Raw genomic sequence first — 25421 nt, 5'->3', positions numbered from 1 at the left:
CATATATATTATACATTTTTTTTTTCTTTTTTTTTTTGAGATGGAGTTTCACTCTTGTGGCCCAGGCTGGAGTACAATGGTGTGATCTCAGCTCACTGCAACCTCCACCTTCTGGGCTCAAGTGATTCTCCTGCCTCAGCCTCTCAAATAGCTGAGATTACAGGCTCACGCCACCATGCCCGGCTAATCTTCGTATATTTAGTAGAGATGGGGTTTCACCACGTTGGTCAGGCTGGTCTGAACTCCTGACCTCAGGTGATCCACCCACCTCAGCCTCTCAAAGTGCTGGGATTACAGGCATGAGCCACCATGCCCAGCTATTGTGCATCATAATTTTAGTAAAATCTAGTGCTTGAGTCTGAATTATCAATGAAAAGAAAAATCTACCACACTTTATTCCAAAAAAAAATAAATCTAACTGAAAGGAATGAAAAAATGCCTATTGAAAAGATAATAATACATTTATATTATTAGAATTAAGTTTTTTCAGACCTTAAAACAAAGATATACTAAAATACTTTTGCATGTCTAATATGGTACCTCACGCTTTTTAAATGTATGATGACATCTGTTATTTTAAAATATGTGGTTATGTTCTAATACTCTGTATGACTTTATGAAAAAGACAACCAAAACGTGCCTCAGTTTTTTTCTAGCTAAAAAAAGGGAATTGTCTGCAGAATTATAATGATGTAAATAAATTTTAAAACCCAGGAAAAAACTGAAACAATAAGTGAGTCACAAACTACAAATATAAATCGGTACATCTGAATGGGTCACGCACTCTAGAGGTAGATGAGGGGAACTTGTCTTGGGCTAACAGAGCAATCCTCATGGGAGGTGCTGAAATGCACTTAAAGATGGTTCAAGAATTCAAAACAAAATCATTTGAAACCTTAGCGTGTAAAGTACCAGAGAATGGTTATAATAATTACAGTAAGACCAAGATTTTGTCACATTCTGGTATCTGAAATGCTTTGTGATTGAAAAAAACAAAAACGACTGAAAAAACAACCAAATGAATTACAATCTAAGAGTGAAAGAATATAGCAGATTATCAGATTGGATATATTTGTGTGTATAGTTTTTTTGTTTTTTTTTTTTTTGAAAGGGAGTCTCACTTCTTTGCCCAGGCTTGAGTGCAATGGCACGATCTGGGATCACTGCAACCTCCACCTCCCTGGTTCGAGTGATTCTCCTGCCTCAGCCTCCCCAGTAGCTGGGATTACAGGCATGTGCCATCACACCTGGCTAATTTTTGTATTTTTAGTAGAGACAGGGTTTCACGACATTGGCCAGGCTGGTCTCAAACTCCTGACCTCAAGTGATCCTCCCGCCTCAGCCTCCCAAAGTGCTGGAATTAAAGGTATGAGCCACCGCGTCTGGCTGGATATATTTGTTTTTAACATCAGGGTTCGGTGTTTGGTACTCATATAAAATTTATATGAATTTATTTCATTTATTAAATGCTTGCCAAGCTTAATAATAATCCTGTAAAAATCAAGATTTGTAAACTCAAATTTGCCACAAGCTGTATAGTAAAGGTGAAATGAGCTAATTATCTCTGACATTTTAAAACTTAAAATTTAATTGCAACCATGTGGAAATGTAGGATTAGGAATGCCTGATAACAGGTTTTTTTTCCAAGAGAAACCAGAAATCCATATTTTTGTGTGAAATGTCCCAAATTTTTAATGTTAGTCTCACTTTATAAATTACCTGTGTTCTGAAAAGATTGGCTTCACACTTAATCATTTCATATCTCAGAAGCTTGTCTTTATAAATATTGAAGTCAAAACTGAATGAATTATTTCTACTCACTCAAGTCTGTCATCTCGGACTCTCTTCCTGCTTCTGAGAATTCTAGACAGCCGGTCATTTTCTCATTTTCCTTTATGGAGTGAAAAGCTGACTGGAAGGCCGATATTCGTTCTCTTAAAGAGTTAACATTTCGATACAGTGCAGGGCTGCCCTGTGAAAGTACAAAACATACAAGGAGTATTATAATCAATTCATACTTTCTACATTCTAGGCCTACAGCCATTGAATCCAAAATTAAAATACAGTACACATACGCTTTTTGAAGATCAGAGGTAAGGAGTTAGTGTGGCAGAGCTTCTTCACCCTGGAATTACACATTTTCAGTTTGAATAAGGAAATTTAACACAAAAATGTTGAGAGGCCAGCCTAAGATTATATGGAAGGTGCCAAAAAAACATTGCGCTCTGGGATGGTGCAACAAAGAAGGGACAGGAGGAACCTGTCTATTTGCAATTTTTACCAAATGTTGTGCTGGATGTATCCATAGGAAGCCATATGCATGGTGCCTGTGTCACAGGTAAGTCTCAGCATATCTCCTTCAGTCCAAGCCTGTGTCACAGGTAAGTCTCAGCATATCTCCTTCAGTCCAAGCTGTTTCTACTCAGCACCGGTCTACACATGCCCTCCAGCCCAGGGGCCAGAACGAGACACAGAAGTTCCATACATGCTCAGATACCACACTTGCATTGCTCTCTTTTTTGGCCCCTCCCAGCTAATTTTCCTGATTGTATGGGACCTGGAGAATATTTCTTGCTCAGGGTTGAAAGCCAGCCATTCTCTTAAAATACAAAGTTTGATGGTATAAGCACAGAAGCTCTCTGGAAACCCCGTTAACAGGGTTCCAGCCAAAGACTGATAAAATGAAATTTATATTAGTAGGGACAGAAGTGCCAGATAAAGACGAGTAATATAAAAATTGAGAGTTCCCTTTACATCAAAGATAAATTACAAATGAAATTCTCTATCTAGATTTTTTTTTTATTACTTGGACTACTAACATTTCCACTGATATGAAGTTTGCGGCAATTCTTAAAAATTATACCAATGGGCAAATAGTAAAAATTACCTCCCTTTAAGATATCATACAGAGTAGACTGGGCACGGTGGCTCATGCATGTAATCCCAGCATTTTAAGAGGCCAAGGTGGGAGGATCACTTGAGGTCAAGAGTTCCAGACCAGCCTGGCTAACATGGTGAAACCCTGTCTCTACTAAAAATACAAAAATTAAACAGGCGTGATGGCACATGCCTGTAATCTCAGCTGCGTGGGTGGCTGAGGTGGGAGAATCGCTTGAACCTGGGAGGTAGAGGTTGCAACGAGCCGAGATCATGCCACTGTACTTCAGGCTGCGTAACGGAGCAAGACTTGGTCTCAGAAAACATATATATATCATAGGAGGAAAAGCAGTTCATATCGTGAAGCCATGTTTGATGGTGATCTGTTCACACGTTTGATTCTCTTCCCAGTTAAATATAAAGCAAATTCTCTATTACATAATAAGAGAACATTTTACACTGAAATATGCTTGATGACATAAACATTCATGACATAAACAGCAATAATATTAAAAAAAGGCCTGCAGTCAATTCATCTAATAGAACGATAGGGAAAAGATGATCTCAAATTCATACAATTTACTTTGAACATGCTTTTTTTGTACTCATATTTGAACATGGTAGGGGCAGATTTAATATCCTAGGAACATGCAGCACTTTGAAATGCTGCTTAAAAAAAAAATTTAAGTTTCTCTAGTCAAAATTGTTTTTTCTCTATTTTCTACTGGAGAAGGAGAACAATGTTTACATACAAAGCAAATGAAACATCCAAAATATACTGCTTTTTTGATGTTTTTGTCTTAGGAATTGTGTCAGTCAGTCAACAACCTTCCTTCCATGCACCACAAACTGTTCGAGGGGCTCAGGATCTAGGGAAAATTACTTTATTTTTATTTGAGACAGGGTCTCGCTCTATCAGCCAGGCTGGAGTACAGTGGCACAATCACAGCTCACTGCAGCCTCGATATCTTGGGCTCAAACGATCCTCCAACTTCAGCCTCTCAAATAGCTTGGACTACAGGCATGTGCCACCACACCCAGATAATTTTTAAAATTTTTTTGTAGAGACAGAGTTTGGTCATGTTGCCCAGGCTGGTCTCAAACTCCTGGCTTCAAATGATCCTCCCTCCTTTGCTTCTCAAAGTGCTGGGATTACAGTGTGATCCACCATACCTGGCCAGGGAAATTACTGTCTAGAGTGAAATTCTGAAAACATATAAATGTAGTTACAGGTAAAAGACGTGCTATTGAGAAGAAATATCAGTAATGTGGCTAAGTCCCTAAGTGCTGGTTTAGCTAGAATCAGGACAGACCTTTATCTTTAGTAAAATCTGAGTTGAAGCCAAAACAATGAGAAAGAGGTCTAAGGGAAGACGTCACAGGAGGGAGGTACTCTCCAAGAACAAGGGCCAATGCCTCGAATGGAAACAGGATGGGGCAGAAAGGCCAGCGTGCCCTTTGAGTGGAAAGAGATGGGGAGAGACTAGAGTGGGCATACGAAGGCATCAGGAAGGGGTGTAGGTTTAATTCAAGGGATCGCAGGAGGCCATGGGAAGATTCTGAGCAGCCAGGTGAATGATTCGATTTCTACTTTACATGAGTGCCTCTCCTGACTGCTCTGTGGGATAGCCAATGGATCAGGGAGAACATAGGAGGCTGCTGCCAGCACGACACACGTACAACATTAAGGTCCTTTTTTTTTTAATCAGTAGAAGGAGTACACTTTAAATTAATGATACAAAGTCTATAGTAAATGTATAAACCAGGAACAGTCATTCATTATCACTATCAAGTATTATGTATTGTAGGTAACCTTTTGTGCTAGATTTTAATACAACTGGCAGCACTGTAGAACTGTTTGCACCAGCATCACCACAAACGCGTGAGCAATGCATTGTTTTGTGATGTTATGTGAGCTATATCACCAGACCTTAGAAATTTTTCGGCTCCATTATCATCTCATGAGACCACCATTGTATATTTAGTCCATCATTGAACAAAATGTCATTATGTAGCACAAGACTGTATCTGACTTTTTAGGGGGATGTACTATTTTAATAAAAATTTGAAAAAACAGCTAAATATATCCCCATCAGCAGATAAATAATCTACTCCTCTCCACAAGGTTGTCCCAAATACATTTTGTCCAGGAGACCCTTGCCCCTATACATCAACACACAGTAGTCATGAAAAAATCAGTAACTTAGAGATAAGCTCTTAAAAAGGTAGTAGTGCCTCACCTCATAGAAAATTAGATCTTAACTAGAAAAAAAAATTGAGAAGTAAAATAAAAAGCTCTTCTAGAAAGCTATTTCTTTTTTTTTTTTTTTGAGACAGAGTCTCACTGTTGCCCAGGCTGGAGTGCAGTGGCACAATTTTGGCTCACTGCAGGCTCCACCCCCAGGGGTTCACGCCATTCTCCTGCCTCAGCCTCCCAAGTAGCTGGGACTACAGGCGCCCGCCACCTCGCCCGGCTAAGTTTTTGTATTTTTAGTAGAGACAGGGTTTCACTGTGTTAGCTAGGATGGTCTCGATCTCCTGACCTTGTGATCCGCCCACCTCGGCCTCCCAAAGTGCTGGGATTACAGGCATGAGCCACCACGCCCGGCCTAGAAAACTATTTCTATCCAGGGTCTCATAACTCTTAAAAATACCCTCGTTTGGGTTGAGCACTGTGGCACACACCTGTAACCCCAGCACTTTGATAGGTATTGCTTAAGGTCAGGAGTTCAAAACAAGCCTGGGCAACATAGTGAGGCCCCATCTCTACAAAAAAAATTTTTATAATTAGCCCATTGCTGTAGCACATGCCTATAGTTCCAGCTACTTAGAAAACTAAAGTGGGAGGATTCCTTGAGCCCAGGAGCTCATTGCTGCAGTGAGCTATGATTGCACCACTGCATTCCAGCCTGGGCAACTGAGATCCTGTCTCTAAAACAAAGCAAACAAAGAAAAATCACCCATGGTCAACATCATCATTTAGGCTAACTGCTTTTTTTTTTTTTTTTTTTTTTTTTGAGACAGTCTCACTCTGGTGCCCAGACTGGAATACAGTGGCATGATCTTGGCTCAATGCAACCTCTGCCTCTCAGTTTCAAGCAATTCTAGTGCCTCAGCCTCCGAGCAGCTGGAATTACAGGCACCTGCCACCACACCCGGCTAATTTTCGTATTTTTAGTAGAGATGGGGTTTCACCATGTTGGCCAGGCTGGTCTCGAACTCCTGACCTCAAGTGATCTGCCTGTCTCGGCCTCCCAGAGTACTGGGATTATAGGCGTGAGCCACCGCGCCCGGCTGCTAACTGCGCATTCTCTAAAACACAGAGAACATCTCTCTCCAGATTTAAAACAGAGCAGATGCACTAGAAGGTATAAAGAAAGCACAAAAGCTTCATTAACAGAATTCACGACAGAACTTAGAAGAAAATCATACCTGGGAAGGAGAATCTTGTGCCAAAGGAGATTTCCTAGCATTCTTTATATTTTGCTGCCGAGCGATGAAACGAATCAGATGGTTTGTTTCAGGAGAGCCCCGAGCACCGACTGCAGAACGTCGTCTGGATTTTTTAAGGTAGGATGATGACTTTCCTGTAATGAAACTCTCTTATAAATTGGAACAAAACAAGGCAATCGTCAGTAACCACGTCCAATACTCGTGATGTACCAGCCTGAGAGAGAAAACATGATAAACATGTGCTACAGAAAGCTCAGTGGAGAGTTACTGGCACAGTCATTCATATACAATCAGTGGAAGAGGAATCTTTGTTTTGTCTGCTGACTTAGTCCATGCTCCTAGAACAGTGCCTGGTACATAGAACAGTTATTAAAAGTTGCTGAATAAATACATGAACACGTTTTAAGTTTTCATTTTTGTTTCATATTTCCTACACACAGATGGCTTTTGCTTTTGACTCAGTATTTTTCTTTTTCTAAATAAGTCAGTTTTATCCCCAACAACTGAAAGGTAAGATCTCCATCTAGGGACATGCAGTCTCAGGTTCTTAATTCAAGATGATTGTGTTTCTTTCTGATACCTACCATCAGCACTACCCTGAATTTTGGACATATGCCTAAGCACACAAAATGAATCCAGCTTTTTAAAGGTCTAAGAGTGATGTTCTTGAGAATGAAAGTTAGGTGGCGTACCACTTTCGCCTTGTCTTATGTATTACCTGGTCTAGTGCCCTGTGATATTCAAGACTTCCATTATCCTCCAATTCTAAATGCTATTCTCTGATCCAATTCCATTCTCATATAGTATTTCCTTCTTTTCCATCTAAGTCAGACTTCACAGGTAAACTTCATTTCTACTGCTCGAAGGACATTAGCTGGAATCAATCTTCTGTTTGTGGGTTTTTTTTTTTTTTTTTTTTTGAGACAGAGTTTCACTCTTGTTGCCCAGGCTGGAGTGCAACGGTGTGATCTCGACTCACGGTAACCTCCGCCTCCCGGGTTCAAGGGATTCTCCTGCCTCGAACTCCTGAGTAGCTGGGATTACAGGCATGCGCCACCATGCCCGGCTAATTTTGTATTTTTAGTAGAGACGAGGTTTCTCTATGTTGGTCAGGCTGGTCTCGAACTGCTGACCTCCGGTTATCCGCCTGCCTCGGCCTCCCAAAGTGCTGGGATTACAGGTGTGAGCCACTGAGCCCAACCCTGTTTGTGATTTTTAAAGGAGGATTACATCCTGATCTTTCAGTATTATATTTTCTTAATTGCTCTTAAACTTTCTCTTATTTTTGCCATAAATGAAAACAAAATGCATTATTACTATTCATATCATACACCCTCCTGTATCCCAGGTGACAGGTCAAAAAGTGACTCACACACACATTATTTTCTAGTATTGGCATCAAGCACGACTCTGACTTGGGAACATTATCATGCTGGATGCCCTGCGATTCCGTGATCCCTGCTATGCTAAATGAACTGTGCATGTGCACAGAAGTCTCCCTGAAGAAGCAAGTTTGCAGAGTAGGCAATTTAGGTACCTAAAATATGACAGTACGTATAAACAAATAAAGCTGAGTTATATTAAAGTTATTTTTAAACTTGAAAAGCATTACAATAGAATGACAACTTTTCTTACCTGCAGAGTTCCTAACAAAGCTTTCAGGTGTAATTCCCAATTGCTCTACGGTTACTGTGGAAAAGTTCAAAGGTGATTTAAAAGTATCTGGTGTGCAAGGATTAGGAGGTAATTCGGCATGCTTCTGAGGAGTCACAATCTTCCCAGTTCCCAAAATGAAAGAGGCATTTCCTGAAACGCACGACATATTGTAGGGGTGAAGACAACTCTCTGTCTAAACCTTCAACTTCACAAGGAGGCAGCAGATCATCACATACCAGCATTATTCATTGCAGTCTCCTTGGTTTCAGGGGGCTCGTCTTTTGAACTGGCATCCATCTAAGAGGTGAAGAAAAACAATGAAAAATAACCCCACCAGCAAGATGAATGTGATTCGATCACAAACCTCATTCAGGACTGAATTGCAATACAGTCCATACTGGCATAGAAACACACGTCATAGGTTTCATTTTTTATTTCAATTTCTGTGGGTATACAGTAGATGTATATATTTATGGGGTACGTGAAATATTTTGATACAGGCATACAATTCGTAATAATCAAAGTAAATGAGATAGCCATCATCTCAAATATTTATCCTTTTTGTTATAGAAAAATCCAATTATACTTTGTTATTTTTAAATGCACAATTAAGTTATGGACCGTCACCCTGTTGTGCTGGCAAATACTAATCTTATTCATTCTATGTTTTTCTACCTATTAACCATCTCCACTTCCTTCCCACCCATCCCCAATACACTTCCCAGCCTGTGTAACCATTCCTCTACTCTAAGCGCGTACTTTTAAAGCCAAATTAAACAGAAAGAAATGGAGGAAACTGCTGTTCAGGCACCAAAGCAGACCCCAAAGGATAAGCCATGGCTTTTCGACCATAGCGAAAACCTGAATCATAAGGGTACCCCTCTCAAGACGCAGCTCTGTCCATTTCCAGAAATTCTCTCAGCAGGTCTGGATGCACCCCGGCTCACCCAGAGCAGCTCCTGACAGGAGTACTAACTCTGTGCTGCAGGGTAAGCCGAACAAACTCCCTAGAAACGCCCCGGAGAAGCAGCCCCGTGGCAGCGCGGCTGCAATTCTACCTCTCACGCCGCACCTGAAGGCCCCCCAGGCAGACAGGCTTACTCCCAGAGCCCCGTGGCAGGCGAGCGTCGCGTTGGCCGCTCCTTCCAGACCCCGGCTCCTCTGTCCGGAAGGGCTCTCCTGGCAAAGCACCCGCAGCCGGGAGCCGCTCTCCGAATCCGGAGCCCGGGGTCCCGGCAACCGACCCGGACTCACAGCCCGCGCTGTACCTGGTCTGCGCTCTGCTCGGCCGCCTCCTCCACCCGCCTTCTCCGCCCGCCGCCCGATTCAAATCCCCGACCCCGCCTCTCGGTGCCGAACTTACTCTACGAATCACTCCGCCACCGCCCCCCTTCTCCAGTCCGCGCACACTCCGAGGGCTCCCAGGACTTTCCGTTGGAACAGGAGTGGCTTCCTGGGCTCGGAGAGGGGCCACCGCGAGCTGCAGTCAACCGGCTGACTACAGACACCTGGTACGGACTTGTGACCGCGGGGACTACCTTCCAGGAGAGTCTCGCGGAGTAACGCTTCTGTTAGCTCTTTAACTCCGCCTCCCACCTTTCTATTGGATGCTGCAAACTTCGAAAAGACTCATTCAACCAATCCTAACAGAGCGACGAGCTGGCTCTTACCCAATCAGTCCGTCCCTACCGCAGCCGTTTCCTCGCTGGGCCGGCTTGTGGGCGGGGATAACGCGGGAGGAGGGGCTGACTGGTGCTTGAGTCCCTTTCAGCGCTCCACCTTCTTTCCGTAGACCCCGCCCTCGTATGCATATGAGCGCTACCTACACTTGAGGGTGCGCCTGCTCAGTAACGCTGGAAGCCGCCGTCCGGCTCCAGGAGCCCCTCTGATTGGCTGATGCCCCTTCCCGTCTACTAGCCTTTAGCGTCTCTTCCCTCCCTCAGTCCCGGCTAGGTTAGCCAGAGCCCGCCCGATACTGGGTGCTGATTGGCTGGACTCTGTCCGGTGACGCGGGTTGGTTGGTACGGCAGAGTGTCAGTCTCGGAGAGGTGGGGGAAGGGCCCCAGGCAGGCTGAGGAGCCTAGGGGCGGGGTGGGAAGGAGGACCGGCCGAACCCTGGGTGTGGGACAGAGTGGGTGTGTGTGGTGTGTCCCCAAGGGCAGGAAGGTGGCGAAGGGAGGCGAATCCGAGTGGGTGGAGGGAGGGGAAGGGCGGGAGGAGAAAAAGGTGGGAGGAGGACCAGGTGGGAGGGTGGCGGCTCACTCAGGACCCAGCGGGGGCAGCGCGATGAGGCGGGTGACCCTGTTCCTGAACGGCAGCCCCAAGAACGGAAAGGTAACGGGGGCGTGAGGGGGCGCGGCGGGCCGGGGGTCGGGGCGAGGGCGGACGGTGCGGAACCGGCTGGCGGGGCAGCGGTGAAGTTGGGTAGAGGGGCTGGGAGGTGGGCGTGCGCTGGCTGAGGGCGCTCGGGGACAACACAGGGTCCCCGCGGCCTCCTCCCGACCCTCAGGACCCCCGTGCCCGAGCCTGCCCTTCAGTGCCTCAGCTGCCTGGGGGCCGGCGCGGGTCGGGCCGGGGGCTCCGGGGCTCCCGGATGCGCGATGTGGGGGGCGCGGGGACGGGGGCGCGGGGAGGGCCGCGGTCACCTGGGCGCCCGAGCGGTCGCGTCTCTTCCCGCCTCTCCCCGAGACCCCGCTCCCGCCTGCGGGAGGAGGCGCGCCGGCTCCCATGCTGAGTAATGGTCTGCTCGGAAAGTGGCGGCGAGCACCAGAGCCTGTGGAGATGGGTCAGGGAGACAGAAGTAAACTGCCCGTAGATAAACAAAATCTTCTCCCATCCGAGGTCGAAGACAGGATTTTTAAAATGGGGGCATTTTCTTGTTGATTTTTGCCTTCCTCTCTGAGATGCCTCAAGCCCCCACGCCCCACCGCCGCCAAACTTCTCTGTACTCTTTTTATTATTTTGCCTTATTTTGATTCCCTAGAGGACGGGTACAGCAGACCCAAAAGGGATCGATTTGACAGTCGCCTTTGCTGTGTTAGGCCTTTGCGGAGGGTGTGGTGCTAAATGTTCTTCCAGCGCTGGAGCAAGCCAAAACGAATTCTCTTCCTTCCCAGCCTCTTGCCCCACCCATGAAAGTTGTTCTGCTCCTTTGGGAAATTTTGACTGTTCGAGGCAGACATTTATTGCGTTGCTAAAAGATACCTAGAAGTAACTCAGCCTTTAGCAGTCTAAGGTAAAGGTAAATGGGTCTCGCTGTGTTGGTTGCCAGAATACTCTGCTGCCTGCACATTCGGGGAACACTGTAAATTTTTAAACAGTGAAATTGTCCAGTGGCATTAAAAATGGCTTTCCGATTATTCAGTGTAGAGTAAACATGCTCTGAAAATTCGAACCAGAGTGTGGTTTGTTGGCTATAATTTTGTGTTCTTCTGGTGTTAGAGATTTAATACTCATTTAAAAACAGAATTGGTATAAATTCAGTTCTTGAGTTATCATGAATGCTACCCCGAAAATATGTTCACGAAGTTTACATTTCTCATCACTATTAACTTTTTCTAAACCTGTTCTGTAGTTAGCTACTACCTATTATCTAAAACTTATGTTGTTACTCTAAGAAAGATTTAGTATATTCAAAATTGGTAATATTTCTCAAAAACAAACTTCTGATTGACCTTTTTAATGCAGTATCTCTGCTATGTTACTCATGGAAGACAAATATTTAAACCTAGTCATAAATATTTTTGCTCTAAATCTCTCCCAAATCCACTCAATTTGGTTGTCAAAAATTAACTGAGTTGGTCATTCCATATTGTTGTTCACACGGATTTTTTTTTTAAGCTATCTAGTTTTGACTAGATTAGATTCTTGGATTTAAATTTTATTTACTTTAAAAATATTCTGCTAGAGAATCTCAGAAGATTGGGGAAAATGCATCTCAAATAATTAAATATAAATATGTTTATGTTACAACGTAAAAATCCAAACTGGAGAGCACTAGATAAAAAGAAACAAAGCCATGATCTTCACTACTCAGCTGATGAACATATTCTAAGACGTTGGCAGTGTTTTCTCTCCTTTCAGTTGATTAAAAAAATTTATAATTACTCTTATTTGACAAAAGAGCTGCATAATACATAACAGCTTGCATTTTTATATATAAAGTAACTAATTGGATTGGCATGATCATGACTTGAATGTTCATTAAGAATAAGCTGGGGAAAAGTGCTACTCAAATAGAATAGAATTTGATTTCCCATCCACCAGTTGGAATATCTGTACCGCTTACTTTATCTCCTTCACCTCGCTTCTGCTTTTGTTTCTTGGTTATAAGAATAATCTCTGTTTTTTCAAATAAGTTTCCCTCTCATAGCTTGTTTAGTAGTTACCAGACTGTGAGACTATGAAGCCTGGGGAAGGGCGTGGAGAGGCACATAATTCTTCCAAGGTGCTGTGTTATATGCTCGCCAGGAATTGTCTGTGTATTGAATGAATGTAACTGGTGGTGAACGTATTTGACGTTGGAGAGAGGGCTATGCATTCTCTAAACTGTGGTTTCCAGAGTGAGATGACAGACCGCAGACAGTGTCCAAGACGATTTATTGGAGGTCAGGAAGAAATATACCTTTTGTTTATATCTTACACTTAAAAATATAAAATAATGTGAAAACTTGATTTTTCGGATCTAGAAAGACACAGGTGCCTCCAGTCACTGAATATTCAGCTGGTCTCAGGTCTCCTGTAAGAAAGGACGGCCTTTGCATGTGAAAAGGTTAATAGTGTCTTCTTCACTGATTGGTTGTCATTGACATTGTGATATGGAAGCTTATAAATGGCACATTAAGATTTATATCTAGTTTTAACCAAATTAACCCTCACCAAAATGCCGAGTGATCTTAAAGGATTATTTCAAAGAAACTGCAGCTTGAAGACAATATTAATTATGCAAGCACAAGTAAACAATGAGGAAATGGCAGAAGCTGCCACTTCTCCTAGTATGTATAAACCATGAGACTAAAAAAAGAGTGGGTCTCTTTGGACCTGAGAAGTTGAAACAGTGCTGAGTTTTAAAGAAGAATATTTGAAGTCCTATTTATTAATTGCTATTACTAATCAGCCTCTCCCTAACTGTATGTTATTCTTTGAAATATTCGCCATTGATAGGATGAGTCATCCTAGTTAGCAAGATATTTAGAAATACTTTCTAGGGCATGAAGGCAAATGGTTTCAGATTTTTTTCTTTTCTGAGTTTTTGGTTTTTGTTTGTTTTTTACTTTTATTTATTTTTTATTTGTTTATTTGTTTTTTTGAGACGGAGTTTTGCTCTTCTGCCCAGGCTGGAGTGAAGTGGCGTGATCTCAGCTCACTGCAACCTCTGCCCCCCTCCAGGTTCAAGCGATTCTCCTAACTCAGTCTCTTGCGTAGATGGGATTACAGGCGCTTGCTACCATGCCCTGCTAATTTTTGTATTTTTAGTAGAGATGGGTTTCACCATGTTGGCCAGGCTGATCCTGAGCTCTTGACCTCATGTAATCCACCTGCCTTAGCCTCCTAAAGTGCTAGGATTACAGGCATGAGCCACCATGCCCGGCTTACTTTAATATTTAAAGTCAATCCTGTATTTGGCAGAATTTCACTAAATTTAACGGTAAATATTTAGGAGATTCTTACTGGCTAATTCATAGTCTAAGTCACTGAAAGTCCTCATCATTTGGGAAAACATGTACTTTCTAACAGTGGAATATAGTTCGTAAATACATAAATATACAGATGTTTGAGTACATGCCCAAAAGTATGTTACCACTGGGGTGTGTGGTCAGAAACATTTGAAGGCCTTAGTTCTAATCGCTGGAATCTTTGGTTTAAATTTTGAGGGGTTTTCTTGTTGTTTTTTAAAACTGCTCCAAAAGAGTCAGTTATGTTGTACCTGTCATGCTTTTTCCATGTGCCTCAACATTTTCGTTATTCTTTTTAATATTCCCTGTAAGAGTTGGTATTAAGGAAATTGAAACAGGGACTTGCACATCTGAATGCAGTGTGTGGCTTCTGAGCAACTTAAACTTAATGTCAGTGCACTTTCTATACGTCTTGAACACAGAGTGCTTTTTTTACTTCAGAATATTCAGTAATGAGCTGTGCAAGTCCTAGGCCTTTTGTATACTGATTAATTCATCATTCATTCATTCTTTCATTCATTCAGTGAACACTTAGTAAATGCCTTCTGAGTATGTGGCATCGTGCGCCAAACGTGGCAAACAGGATAGGAAATACTTTCATTCTGTACCGTGTTTTTATTCTGGGTCCAAGAAATAACTTTTCTTCAGGTTTTGGTATTAGGTCAGAAACATGTTGTTGGGAGCAGGCACAATGGCTCATGCCTGTAATCTCAGCACTTTGAGAGGCTGAGGTGGGAGGATTGCTTGAGTTCAGGAGTTCAAGACCAGCTTGGGCAACATAGTGAGATCCCATCTCTAAAACAACAACAACAACAAAGAATGAAAAAGAAATATGTTGTTAGTAGTAAGTATCCAAATTTGAATCCATTACGTTGTTTGAGTTGGAGAAAGGTGAAAATGTATGTGAACCTCTGCCTCTGAAGGCTAAACATTAATAAGAACCTAGTGAGGGCCCACTTTTTAAGCTTGAACATTTCTTAATATATTTGATACATAGAAAAGAATACAATGACGAATATACGTAAAAATTAAGAGGAACATAATATAGCAAATATCTGTAAATCTGCCAGATAACCCAAGAAGTAGCATGTTATCAATAACATAATGTGTTCATCCACTTTCCTGTTCCCGTTTTGTTTTTCCCTTTGCTGTGTGTTTTTAAATCAATAGTTTTGTCACGTATATATGCATAACTAAATTACCTTTTTTTTTTTTTTGAGTCGGAGTCTCACTGTGTCGCCCAGTTTGGAGTGCAATGGCACAATCTCTGGCTCCGTACAACCTCTGCCTCCCGGGTTCAAGCAATTCTCCTGCCTCAGCCTCCCAAGTAGCTGGGATTACAGGCGCCCGCCATCACGCCCGGCTATTTTTGTGTTTTTAGTAGAGACAGGGTTTCACCGTATTGGCCAGGCTGGTCTCAAAACTCCTGACCTCGTGATCCGCCCGCCTCGGCCTCCCAAAGTGCTGGAATTACAGGCTTGAGCTACCGTGCCCAGCCCTCACCTTTTTTTTTTTTGAGACAGAGTCTCCCACTGTCACCCAGGCTAGAGTGCAGTGGTGCGATCTTGGCTCTCTGCAACCTCTGCCTCCTGGGTTCAAGCGATTCTCCTGCCTCAGCCTCCTGAGTAGCTGGAATTACAGGTGCGTGCCACCACTCCCGGCTAATTTTTGTATTTTTAGTAGAGATAGGGTTTCACCATGTTGGTCAGGCTGGTCTCGGCTGACCTCCTGATCTGCCCGCCTCGGCCGCCCAAAGTACTGGGATAAGGCGTGAGCCACTGTGCCTAGCCACTAAGTTATATTTTTAAAAAATCAGCTTCGGGACATACTGTATCTCAAATTGATATTATACTGTATATAGTTTTTTGTGGAGACAATGTCTTCCTATATTGCCAGGACTGGTCTCAAACTCCTGGCCTCAAGCAGTCCTCCTTCCTCAGTCTCCCAAGGTGCTGCGACTACAGGCATGAGCCATCATGCCAGGCCAGTCCTTGCTTTTTTCATTCAGTGTAATTCTCTTCCAACCATAATATCTGACATAGTGATAATTTATTCATTTTTACTGCTTTATTAAAGTACATGTTATACAAATACTACCATGATATTCCTGTCAGTGGACATTAGGTTGTTTATTTTCTTTATATTTTGTTTTTAAATTGACAGTGCTGTCATGAATATTTCTGTACATGTATCCTGGTGCACAGCAGCAAGCATTTTTCTAGGGAGGTAGTTCTCAAACTTTAGCATGCATCAGAGTCACTTGGAGGAGGAGGAGAACTTGAGAAAACTGCTGGACTTCATCCTCAAAGGTTAATACTCAGTAGGTCTGGGGTGGGGTAGGAACGTACGTTTTTAATTTGCAGGTGAAATGTGGTTCAGATGCTGCAGGTGACAGGATCACACATTTGAGAACCACCACTCTAAGGTGTAGACACATAGTTGTAATTATTGGGTGTTAGAATATGTAAATATTCAGTTTTGCAAAATAATGCCAGATTGTTTTTCAAAGTCATTGCAGTAATTTATATTCCCACCACCATTGCATAAATCTTCCCTGTTGGTCCACATCCATTCCAACACTTGATATTATCAGTATTTTCCATTTTAAATATTTTTTTTCACCTTAAGAGTTAATTATCTCATTTTTTAAAAATTATCTCATCTTTTAAAGAATAAGATCATGTAAATATTTAAAATGTATTTGACTAAAAGTATAGGTAGAGAAAATTGAGTTCTATATTTAGTTACTAATGGTGATTAGTGGTTTTGTTGGGTAAATCAGCCTGCATAAATTCAACAATTTATGTGTATTGTGTATTGCATAATGCACAATAAATACTTGTATATTTATCATAACAACTTTTTGCAAATTAATTTTTTTATTGGACCTTTTGGATCCAGGCAGACAGCCAGATTAGAAAATATTTAGTGATATGGTAAATTGTTTTTGATACTTTATTAGGATTGATTTAAGTGGCAATAAAAGTTGAATTCAAATACACAAATACTTGTGTATTTATTGTGTATTATGTAATAAATCTTGTGGGTATAAAAGAAAAAATATATGACTTGCATGTGCAGGTTTTAATTTTTAAATTTAAATAATATAGATTACAATTTGAAAATGGTGTTTAAAGGCAAATTAAAACTAGCCAATCCTACTAGGCATGGTATTCTATTTACTCTCCAACTCATAGACAGCTTTCACTTGTCATGGGATCTGAAATTTAAAAATAATTGACTCTGAACAGTAGTATGATACAGACATCATGAACTTTAATAGACATGCTTCTCAATAAATGTAAAATGCTTCTATTCTTAGGGCCTAAGTTATTAAAGTAGATAATCACAGTGACATGGAAACATCAGGCCCACATGGTGGAGATAACATATACAAAGCAAATGACCTTCGTAAGCACTATCATTTTATGATTTATTTGGCTCAGTATGAGGACAAAAACAATCTTAGTATATACTACCTGGAGCTTATGTCCATGATATACAAGATTTTTATTGTTCCTCTTTCTCAAAAGAGTTATATAAAGAAGAATGCATGTGCCAATCTGTTTGCAACTTTCTCAGTAACTTAATCATCTTTTCCATATGTATGACAAATTTATGTTGATATATATATTTTAAAACCTGGTTTCTAATTAGTTTAAAATACAGAGATTTTGAATATTTGAATATTAGTATTGCAACATAACTCCTTTTTATTTGTTTGGTATTGTTAGTATGTGTGAATGATTAGTTGGAAAACAAATGTCAAGAATAGCCCTCCAAGTGAAAACAAGTATATTGGCCCAACTTAAGGGAAATTTTCAAATTTCTAGAACTATAAGATTCTTTGTATTAATTTTAATTCTGTTTTATCTAATTGACCACCCTTTGGTTATTTCACTTAAAGGAAATTGTTAACTGCCTGATCGCAAACTGCTAAAATAATTTTATGTATAGAACTAGTATCTGGAGCTATGGAGACCTTAAAATAAATTAAAACTTTCCCCCCTTATTACAAAAGTAATATAGGTTCATTGTAACAAATTTGGAAAACAAACAAAATAAAACAAACTTAGCAGGGCATGGTGGCTCACGCCTATAATCCCAGCACTTTGGGAGTCTGAGGCGGTTGGATCACGAGGTCAAGAGATCGACACCCTCCTGGCCAACATGGTGAAACCCCGTCTCTACTAAAAATACAAAAATTAGCTGGGCGTGGTGGCACGTTTTTACCATGTTGGCCAGGCTGGTCTTGAACTCCTGACCTCAGGTGATCCACCCATCTTGGCCTCCCAGAAAGTGCCGGCCATTACAGGCGTGAGCCACCATGCCTAGACTGCTTTAGAATTGCATTTATACTGTGTATTTTTTTACCCTAATGACAGTGTAAGAGACTTAAATGAATATGACTGTCACACAAAAAAGGTGTGTCCTACTTCAACACTCAACTTTCAAGAAATATTTATCAAAGACCTGCTGTAAGCCAGGTAATGCACCATTTGAACCTATGGCGGTTGTTAGTAGAACAGCTCAGGAATGTACTTCTTTAGTGCTGCTTATCAGCTTTACCAAGGGATAATTGGTCACCTCTATTCACAGAATTCATAACAACTTTTTGCAAATTAATTTTTTTTATTGGACCTTTAGGATCCAGGCAGACAGCCAGATTAGAAAATATTTAGTGATATGGTAAATTGTTTTTGATACTTTATTAGGATCGATTTAAGTGGCAATAAAAGTTGAATTCAATTTATACCTAGACTGTGCTCCTTAGTAGTTTTACAGCCTACAAGGAAATACCTATTGTACTTTGATTGCCTTGAAAATAGTCCTTGCCAAGCAGTATGCATGGTTTTTTTCTATCGTCTGGTCACATTTGACTTCAGTGGGGAAGAAACGGAAGATGGCAACATCCCAACCCTCTAAATAAAACAACAAACGGGTCTTGAGTTGTATTTCATCAGTTTGTTACTTTGGGTTCCTATATCATGGGAAAGCCTAATGGAATTAAAATAGGTGTTTTTTTTTTCTTCATTTTTTTTTCTGCTCTTTAGAATAGCACTGTCTAATAGAACTACTGAGATGATGGAAATTTGTGCTATTCAATATGGTAACCACTAGCCAGTGTGGCAGTTGAGCACTTGAAATGTGGCCAGTGTGACTGAACTGCATTTTAACTTTTAATTTTAATAGATTAAAATTTAAATAGACTCATGAAGCTAGTGGCTTCCACACTGGACAGCACAGCTTTAAAACATGGCAGGTGGCCTTTATTTTCATCGGAAGACAACTGATCCACAGAAAAACCAAGTCAATCATATGGAAGTAGATGACAGTTCAAGTTAGTGTATTTTGAATAAGTCATATAAGATCTTAAGCTATAATATTACATTAAGTATTAAGCATAATACAGGCAGGTGCATTCAACTTGCATCTATTTTTTGGTATGGCCAAGAGAGAACAGTGAAAGAGATGCTGAGAGAGAAAGTTGATGTTAGGGCAAGGAGGGGATATCAGGCAAAAGAAAGCAATACTGAGATATAAGAGCCAGAGGTAAATAAGAGGGAAAAGAAAAATTTAGAAAATTCTTTGTATGATGGCAATTATGCCAAGAACATTGAATTGGGAAAGAAGTGCCTGTGATTCTTACCCTCCTCTCATAGCACCTTCTGACTGCAGAAGTTGTTTTGCATCTGCTTTGGTCAATCTCTTGCTCCTTTGCATGTTTGCTTCTCTCTTCTCTGTCTTTACTCTCTTCATGCTCTCTGCCTTAACACAACCCCAGCTTTGCCGTGTGCAATGCCCTAGGTACTATATTTTGCTTCCGTTTGTCCCAGGAATGTATATAATGCAATTACAGAATTCCTCACTGTGTTGCAGAGGTGAACAATCATAGGAAATATGGGGGACATATTTTACTCAGGCTTTGTTTTTTTTTTTTTTTCTTTGGAGAAGGAGTCTCACTCCGTCACCCAGGCTGGAGTGTGTTGGTGTGGTCTCAGCTAACTGCAACCTCTGCCTCCCGGGTTGAAGCAATTCTCCTGCCTCAGCCTCTCGAGTAGCTGGGACTACAGGCGCATGCTACCACACCCGACTAATTTTTTGTATTTTAGTAGAGATGGGGTTTCACTGTGTTGCCCAAGCTGGTCTCGAACTCCTGAGCTCAAGCAATCCACCCTCCTCAGCCTTCCATAGTGCAGGGATTACAGGCGTAAGCCACCGCGCCCAGCCCTACTCAGGCTTTAATTATTTATGACAAGCCTGCTGTGTGTAGGACACTGTGCCAAGTGCTTTGCGTTTTTTTTATTGTGATAAAAGATGGAACAAAATTTATTATTTTAACCATTTTTTAAATGTGTAATTCATTGACATTGTTTACATTCACAATGTGTGTAACCATCACCACGGTTTATTTCCAGTACTTGGTCATCATCCCAAACAGAAATTGTACCCATTAAGAAATAACTCTCCATTCCTATCTATGCCTTGGTAACCTTTATTCTGCTTTCTTTCTGTATGAATTTGCCTGTTTGGGGTACTTTCATGTGAGTGGTATCATAGAATATTTATCCTTTTGTGACTGGCTTACTTCATTTAGCATACTGTCAGAAAGGTTCATCCATGTTGCAGCATGTGTCAGAATTCATGTCTCTTCTCTTCTTGCTTTCCTTTCCTTTTCCTTTCCTTTCCTTTTCTCTTTTCTTTTCTTTTTCCTTTCCTTTTTTCTTTTCCGTCCCATCATGTCCAGGCTGGAGTGCAGTGGCGTGATCTTGGCTCACTGCAGCCTTGAATTGGCATGCTTAGGTGATCCTCCCACCTCGGCCTCCCAAGAAGCTAAGACTACAGGCATGTGCCTCCATGCTCGGCTACTTTTTGTACTTTTTTGTAGAGACCGTGTTTCACCATGTTGGCCAGGCAGGTCTCGAACTCCTGGGCTCAAGCGATCCACCTGCCACAGCGTCTCAAAGTGCTGGGATTACAGTCATGAGCCACTGTACCTGACCTCATTGTTTCTTATTGCTGAATAATATTCCATTGTGTGTGTGTGTATATATATATATACACCATATTTTATTTATGCAATTACCTGCTTATAGACACTTGGGTTGTGCATTATTTTTTATAATGCACTTGGTTCCGCTTAAATTTTTCTTGCCTTCAATACTTTCCAAAATGCCCCAGCACTCTTCTGGCTTTCATCCTTCTGATCCAAGAGAAAAAAGTTAGAATCTGAGTACTCTGCTTTTGAAAAACTGCAATGTTGAAAAACTGCAACATAGGAAAAACTCCTATGTTGTCGAGCAGCTTTTTCCATGTCCTCCATTTACTTTATTTAACTAGAAACTGTCCACTGTATTCCAGTCACTAGTGGACAGAGGACCAGCCTTAGTGCTCACTTCATATGGCATCTTGACATAATAATCTTGGGACATCCATGAGCTAGCTGACTGTGCTTCGTGTTTAGCTCTTCACCTACTTATTTTTCTTTTTTGGGGGGTGAGACAGAGCCTTGCTTGGTCATACAGGCTGGAGTGCAGTGGTGCAACGTTGGCTCGCTGCAACCTCTGCCTCCCGGGTTCAAGCAATTCTCATGCCTCAGCCTCTGGAGTAGCTACAGGCATGCGCCAGCACACCTAGCTGATTTTTGTATTTTAGTAAAGACGGGGTTTCTCCATGTTGGCCTGGCTGGTCTCAAACTCCAGGCCTTTAAGTGTTCTGCCCGTCTCAGCCTCACAAAGTGCTGGGATTACAGGCATGAACCACTGTGCCCGACCCTTACCTAGTTTTTATTCCTAACTTTCAGAGGTCATAACTGATAATGGTGCAACTGTACAACTCAGCCACTGGGAACCCATAGTTACAGTTAGGACCAGGGCACAAAATTCACTTACATGTAGAAATTCTCAGCACCCTGCTTAAACAGTTGCATGTATCTTGCACATATATCAGACTGCTTGATTCACAGCAGGACAGATCAATTTATTGTCACCCAACTGTTTGCTCTATTCTTAATGTTAGGTGCTAAAATCTGGCTTGGTTAATGAAGAATTAAATAAATGAGGTGGGAAGTTATCTGTCCTCTGGTAGTTGATGTCGTTAATGATATAATAAACAGCACCAGCACACTCCTATTCTAAGGATGAACCATTCAAATAAATAAATAATAAAAGGACAACATAATAGGGACTTACTAGGTCTCAGGCACTTTGCTAAGCTCTTATGCATGAACTCATCTCATAATACCTTCTGAAGTAGGTGCTACTATTTTCTTCATTTCTAGTTAAAGCAACAGAAGCATCAATAGATTGACTCAAGTTGACAGCTAGAAAATGTCACACTCTAGATCGAAGTGTAGGTCTATCTTACTTCACAACTGGAGCGCTATTTAACACATCTTAGGATTGTAGATTGTTTTGATCAGAGATGATTTCTTATGTTCTAGTTTAGGAGTCGGCAATATTAGGCACCAAGTGAATAAATGAGTCATGGAAGAAAAGAGGGCACTGTTAAGAACCTCTTGAAGTCTCCTTTTATATGATAATCTTTTTAGCACTGTTCTAGTGTGGTGGTTTATAACTTGTGGGGGATAACATTTATTAAATAAATTGTTCATATTAATCTGGTGTGTTTACAGGTGGTTGCTGTATATGGAACTTTATCTGATTTGCTTTCTGTGGCCAGCAGTAAACTCGGCATAAAAGCCACCAGTGTGTATAATGGGAAAGGTGGACTGATTGATGATATTGCTTTGATCAGGTAACTTCACCTTTTTATAAGTTGTCAACAGTGTGCCTCAACTTCTTGGTGCTATGCTGTTTCCCTTAAGCAGTAGTTTAATCACTGTTAAGAATACAGGATTTTGGCAAGTGATTACCTAGAATTTGCTCTTTGGAATTTAAATCATTTGGGCTTAAGGTGTGTTGATCAGCTAGAAAACCCTTAGTACATTTCAGTATACTGATAGTCTTTCTGCATCGTTCATATATGGCTATGAGGAGTTTCTTCTTTGTGGTACTAGAGAAGGATCTAGTAAGACATGCAGTTTTTAACATTAAAAATCTAATTGATCTCTTCACTTCTATATGCACCTGCTTGTTAATCATTTCCTAAGAATGCTTTGCATTTTATAATCATTACAAAGGCCAGATTTTGTAAAAACCTTATAAATATGATAGAATTCTAAGTAGTGATATCACCAGTGATCCACCATAATTATAGGCTTATGTTTGTTCCTTAAATATCCCAGGCAGATTTATCTCTTTAAAACAAGTGTGTAGTTCACCTTACCTCATCTTCACGAGGTCAGAGAATTTTGGAGCAGGAAGATGCTTAACAAAGAAGATGGTAAAGGGAACACTAATTAAGTATTGACTATGCCACTTATGTTATCATTGCTTTGCCTGAGTTATACCATTTAATTGGCAAAGCATGAGTTTTTTTTATCGGTGATGTAAAGATAATGATGCTTTAACTTATAATAATATACAAAGTCTCTGTATAAATCCAGATCAAAATGGCCTTTCAATATAATATACTGCTTTACAGTTAATCAGTTCTAGACCCTTCATTTTACAGATGAGGAAACGAATTACCTGTGAAGCTGAGGACTCACTCAGGTCATACAGCTAGTTGGGTTTTGTTAATGAAAACAGATTTTTATACTAATCTGAAAAAGTAAACTGGCATGGTGAACAAGTAGGAAATACTATACACTACATTTTAAATCCAAATAAATTAGGATAATTTCTTAGTTTTTCAGTATGTATCTCCCAGCTTCTTTCACTTTCTAAGGAAAACTGAGTCACATTGTTGGACGATGATCCTCATCAACCTAACTTCCTTCTTAACAAACACAAACTCTGCTTCTTAGAAAAATTTAACGTGTCCTGTGATGTCCTATAGGAAATAAAAACTTCTACAATGGAAGGTTATAACTGAAGCCTTCTGAGCTATAAAATGTCTGTTTATTCGTTTTTGCTTCACAATACAGTATCTAGTATAATGGGTTGAGGAAGAGGATGTGCACTGATTGTCCAGAATTGTCGGTTACATGCAGCCATTTACATTTGAGTGTATGGTGGATGTGTAGTGGGTAAACACTGACAGTAGAGTTACTTCCAGCTATATTTTTCCTAGATTTAATATGACAGTTTATTTCATCTCCAAAGCACACAACAGCTGATGATTTAGGGGTAAAAAATGTAAAGAAAAAAAGAAGAGTTGGCTGTGACTTTAATCTATCCTTTGAGCATAATTATTCATTCTCAATTGATAAGAAAGCTGAACTCACATCATTTGTGTAGGGGGATTTTTTTCCCCCCATTTCAAAAGTACTTTCATGTGCAAGATCTTATTTTTGAATTTAAATTCAAAGACAGTTAAGTTCAAGGGGTTAAACAAAGCATTGGAAACTTAGCTTCTTTGCAGTCTAGATTGATAGCAAAACCTATTGTCTATATAATTCTAAGGAATAGTTCCTATAAGCAACAGATAATTAATGTGATTTTTAGATTTTGATGGTAGCTTTTTAAATTTTGATTTCCCCAGGGATGATGATGTTTTGTTTGTTTGTGAAGGAGAGCCATTTATTGGTAAGTGACTTTAAAAGCCAATTTTATCTGCCAAAAAAAAAAAAAAAAAAGATGGATGGCAATTATTTTAAATGGGGCTATTAAGCTTAAACATTAAAAATGATCTTATGGCTGTATTCACATCTTCACACTTTTTGATTCTGCATTGGGTGTGTTAAAGTAAATTTTTTACTATATGATCGTAGTTTATTATGGATGCCTCGTCTTTTACATGCCTTTAAAATGCTCTGGAGGTGTACATATTCATTAACTGTAACATAGTAAGGTAGTTTTGATTTTAGAAACAATTGTTTTGTTTCAAAATTTTTTCTTTGATAGTGAATGTCAAAATTTTTCTACGTGTTGTATTACATATTTGTGAGTAAATATTGCTTGCATAAGTAGTGTTTGACAGTATTTCACGGTGATCAGATCAGCCAAAAAATGACTTGGTATCAACCACACACACAGGTGTGCACACACACTACCCTTTGATTTGGAAGAAAGCTTATAGTTGTGTATCTCAAAAGAAAAGGCCAAAAGGAAGATAAAGTATTTGATTTATTTGGATCCATATAGTCAACACTCTGAATATTTAAGTATTTTTTAAAGCATCATACTAATTGCATTTGGTGAGTGGAAGTAGTTCTCAGGATTGTTGCACAGGCCATTGTCAACTTAGCAGTAAGTGCATACTCTTGTCTGTCTGTCTCTACCTTAAAACTGTAAGCAAGAACTTCTCATCTTCTTTTATCCATTGGTCTAACAGTGATTGGCAGGCAATGGTCACTTAATTGGTCCACTGCATACAAACACAATAAAAAATGATCAAGTAAGGTTTTTTTAATTGTTATTAACTCATGGATTTAAAAATATTTGGTATATTTTCATCCTCTGCATTTATTGATGTTCAGATGGTCTTAATTTTTCACCACTGGAAATCTCTTCAGGTCTTTTTAACAAACCTTGTTGGATTTTATAGCTTTCTTATTATCTGGAATAACAGGTATTATCTGGAATAAAGGTATCTTAAAACCTTTTCCTGTCTCAGACCTGGATCAACATTTTTCCAACAAGCCTTGATTTTTTTTAGTGGGAAGTGTCATTCCAAGACAAATCTGGGTGCTAGGGAGGCTCTTCGCTATTGGGTTCATTATTGTTGCTATGCCTTTTGGTGGACAGAATTGAA

At 40.5% G+C, this 25421-nt stretch overlaps 2 protein-coding genes across 12 annotated transcripts in view; one reads left to right on the top strand and one right to left on the bottom strand.

The window, feature by feature from the left end:
- The window catches only part of CDCA2 (cell division cycle associated 2), a 52479-nt gene extending 42259 nt beyond the window's left edge, over nt 1–10220 (bottom strand). For 3 of the 10 annotated variants that reach the window (XM_058433423.1, XM_058433422.1, XM_058433417.1), the window contains exons 1-5: nt 9350–10220; nt 8223–8283; nt 7966–8136; nt 6310–6479; nt 1822–1972 (exon numbers count right to left, since the gene is read on the bottom strand). In XM_058433423.1, coding sequence (XP_058289406.1) covers nt 1822–1972; nt 6310–6479; nt 7966–8136; nt 8223–8283 — 553 coding nt within the window. In that variant the 5' untranslated portion in view covers nt 9350–10220. Of the gene's footprint in view, nt 1–1821; nt 1973–6309; nt 6480–7965; nt 8284–9044 lie in introns of all 10 variants that reach the window. The other 7 variants (XM_032144472.2, XM_058433419.1, XM_058433421.1 and 4 more) reach the window with 7 other exon arrangements.
- Nucleotides 9998–25421, top strand: part of KCTD9 (potassium channel tetramerization domain containing 9) — a 28724-nt gene continuing 13300 nt past the window's right edge. The window contains exons 1-3 of one of the 2 annotated variants that reach the window (XM_058433427.1): nt 9998–10034; nt 22347–22418; nt 24210–24253. Coding sequence is in view for 1 of the 2 variants with exons in the window: in XM_032144467.2 (XP_032000358.1) it covers nt 10273–10320; nt 22297–22418; nt 24210–24253 (214 nt within the window). In the remaining variant the exon portion in view is untranslated. Of the gene's footprint in view, nt 10035–10237; nt 10321–22296; nt 22419–24209; nt 24254–25421 lie in introns of those variants that run through there. The other variant, XM_032144467.2, reaches the window with a different exon arrangement.

Source organism: Hylobates moloch, unplaced genomic scaffold (genome assembly GCF_009828535.3).
Source record: "Hylobates moloch isolate HMO894 unplaced genomic scaffold, HMol_V3 SCAFFOLD_22, whole genome shotgun sequence".
NCBI classification, from domain to species: Eukaryota; Metazoa; Chordata; class Mammalia; order Primates; family Hylobatidae; genus Hylobates; species Hylobates moloch.
Note: the sequence above shows the minus strand (reverse complement) of the source record. Positions and strands in the feature narration are given on the sequence as shown.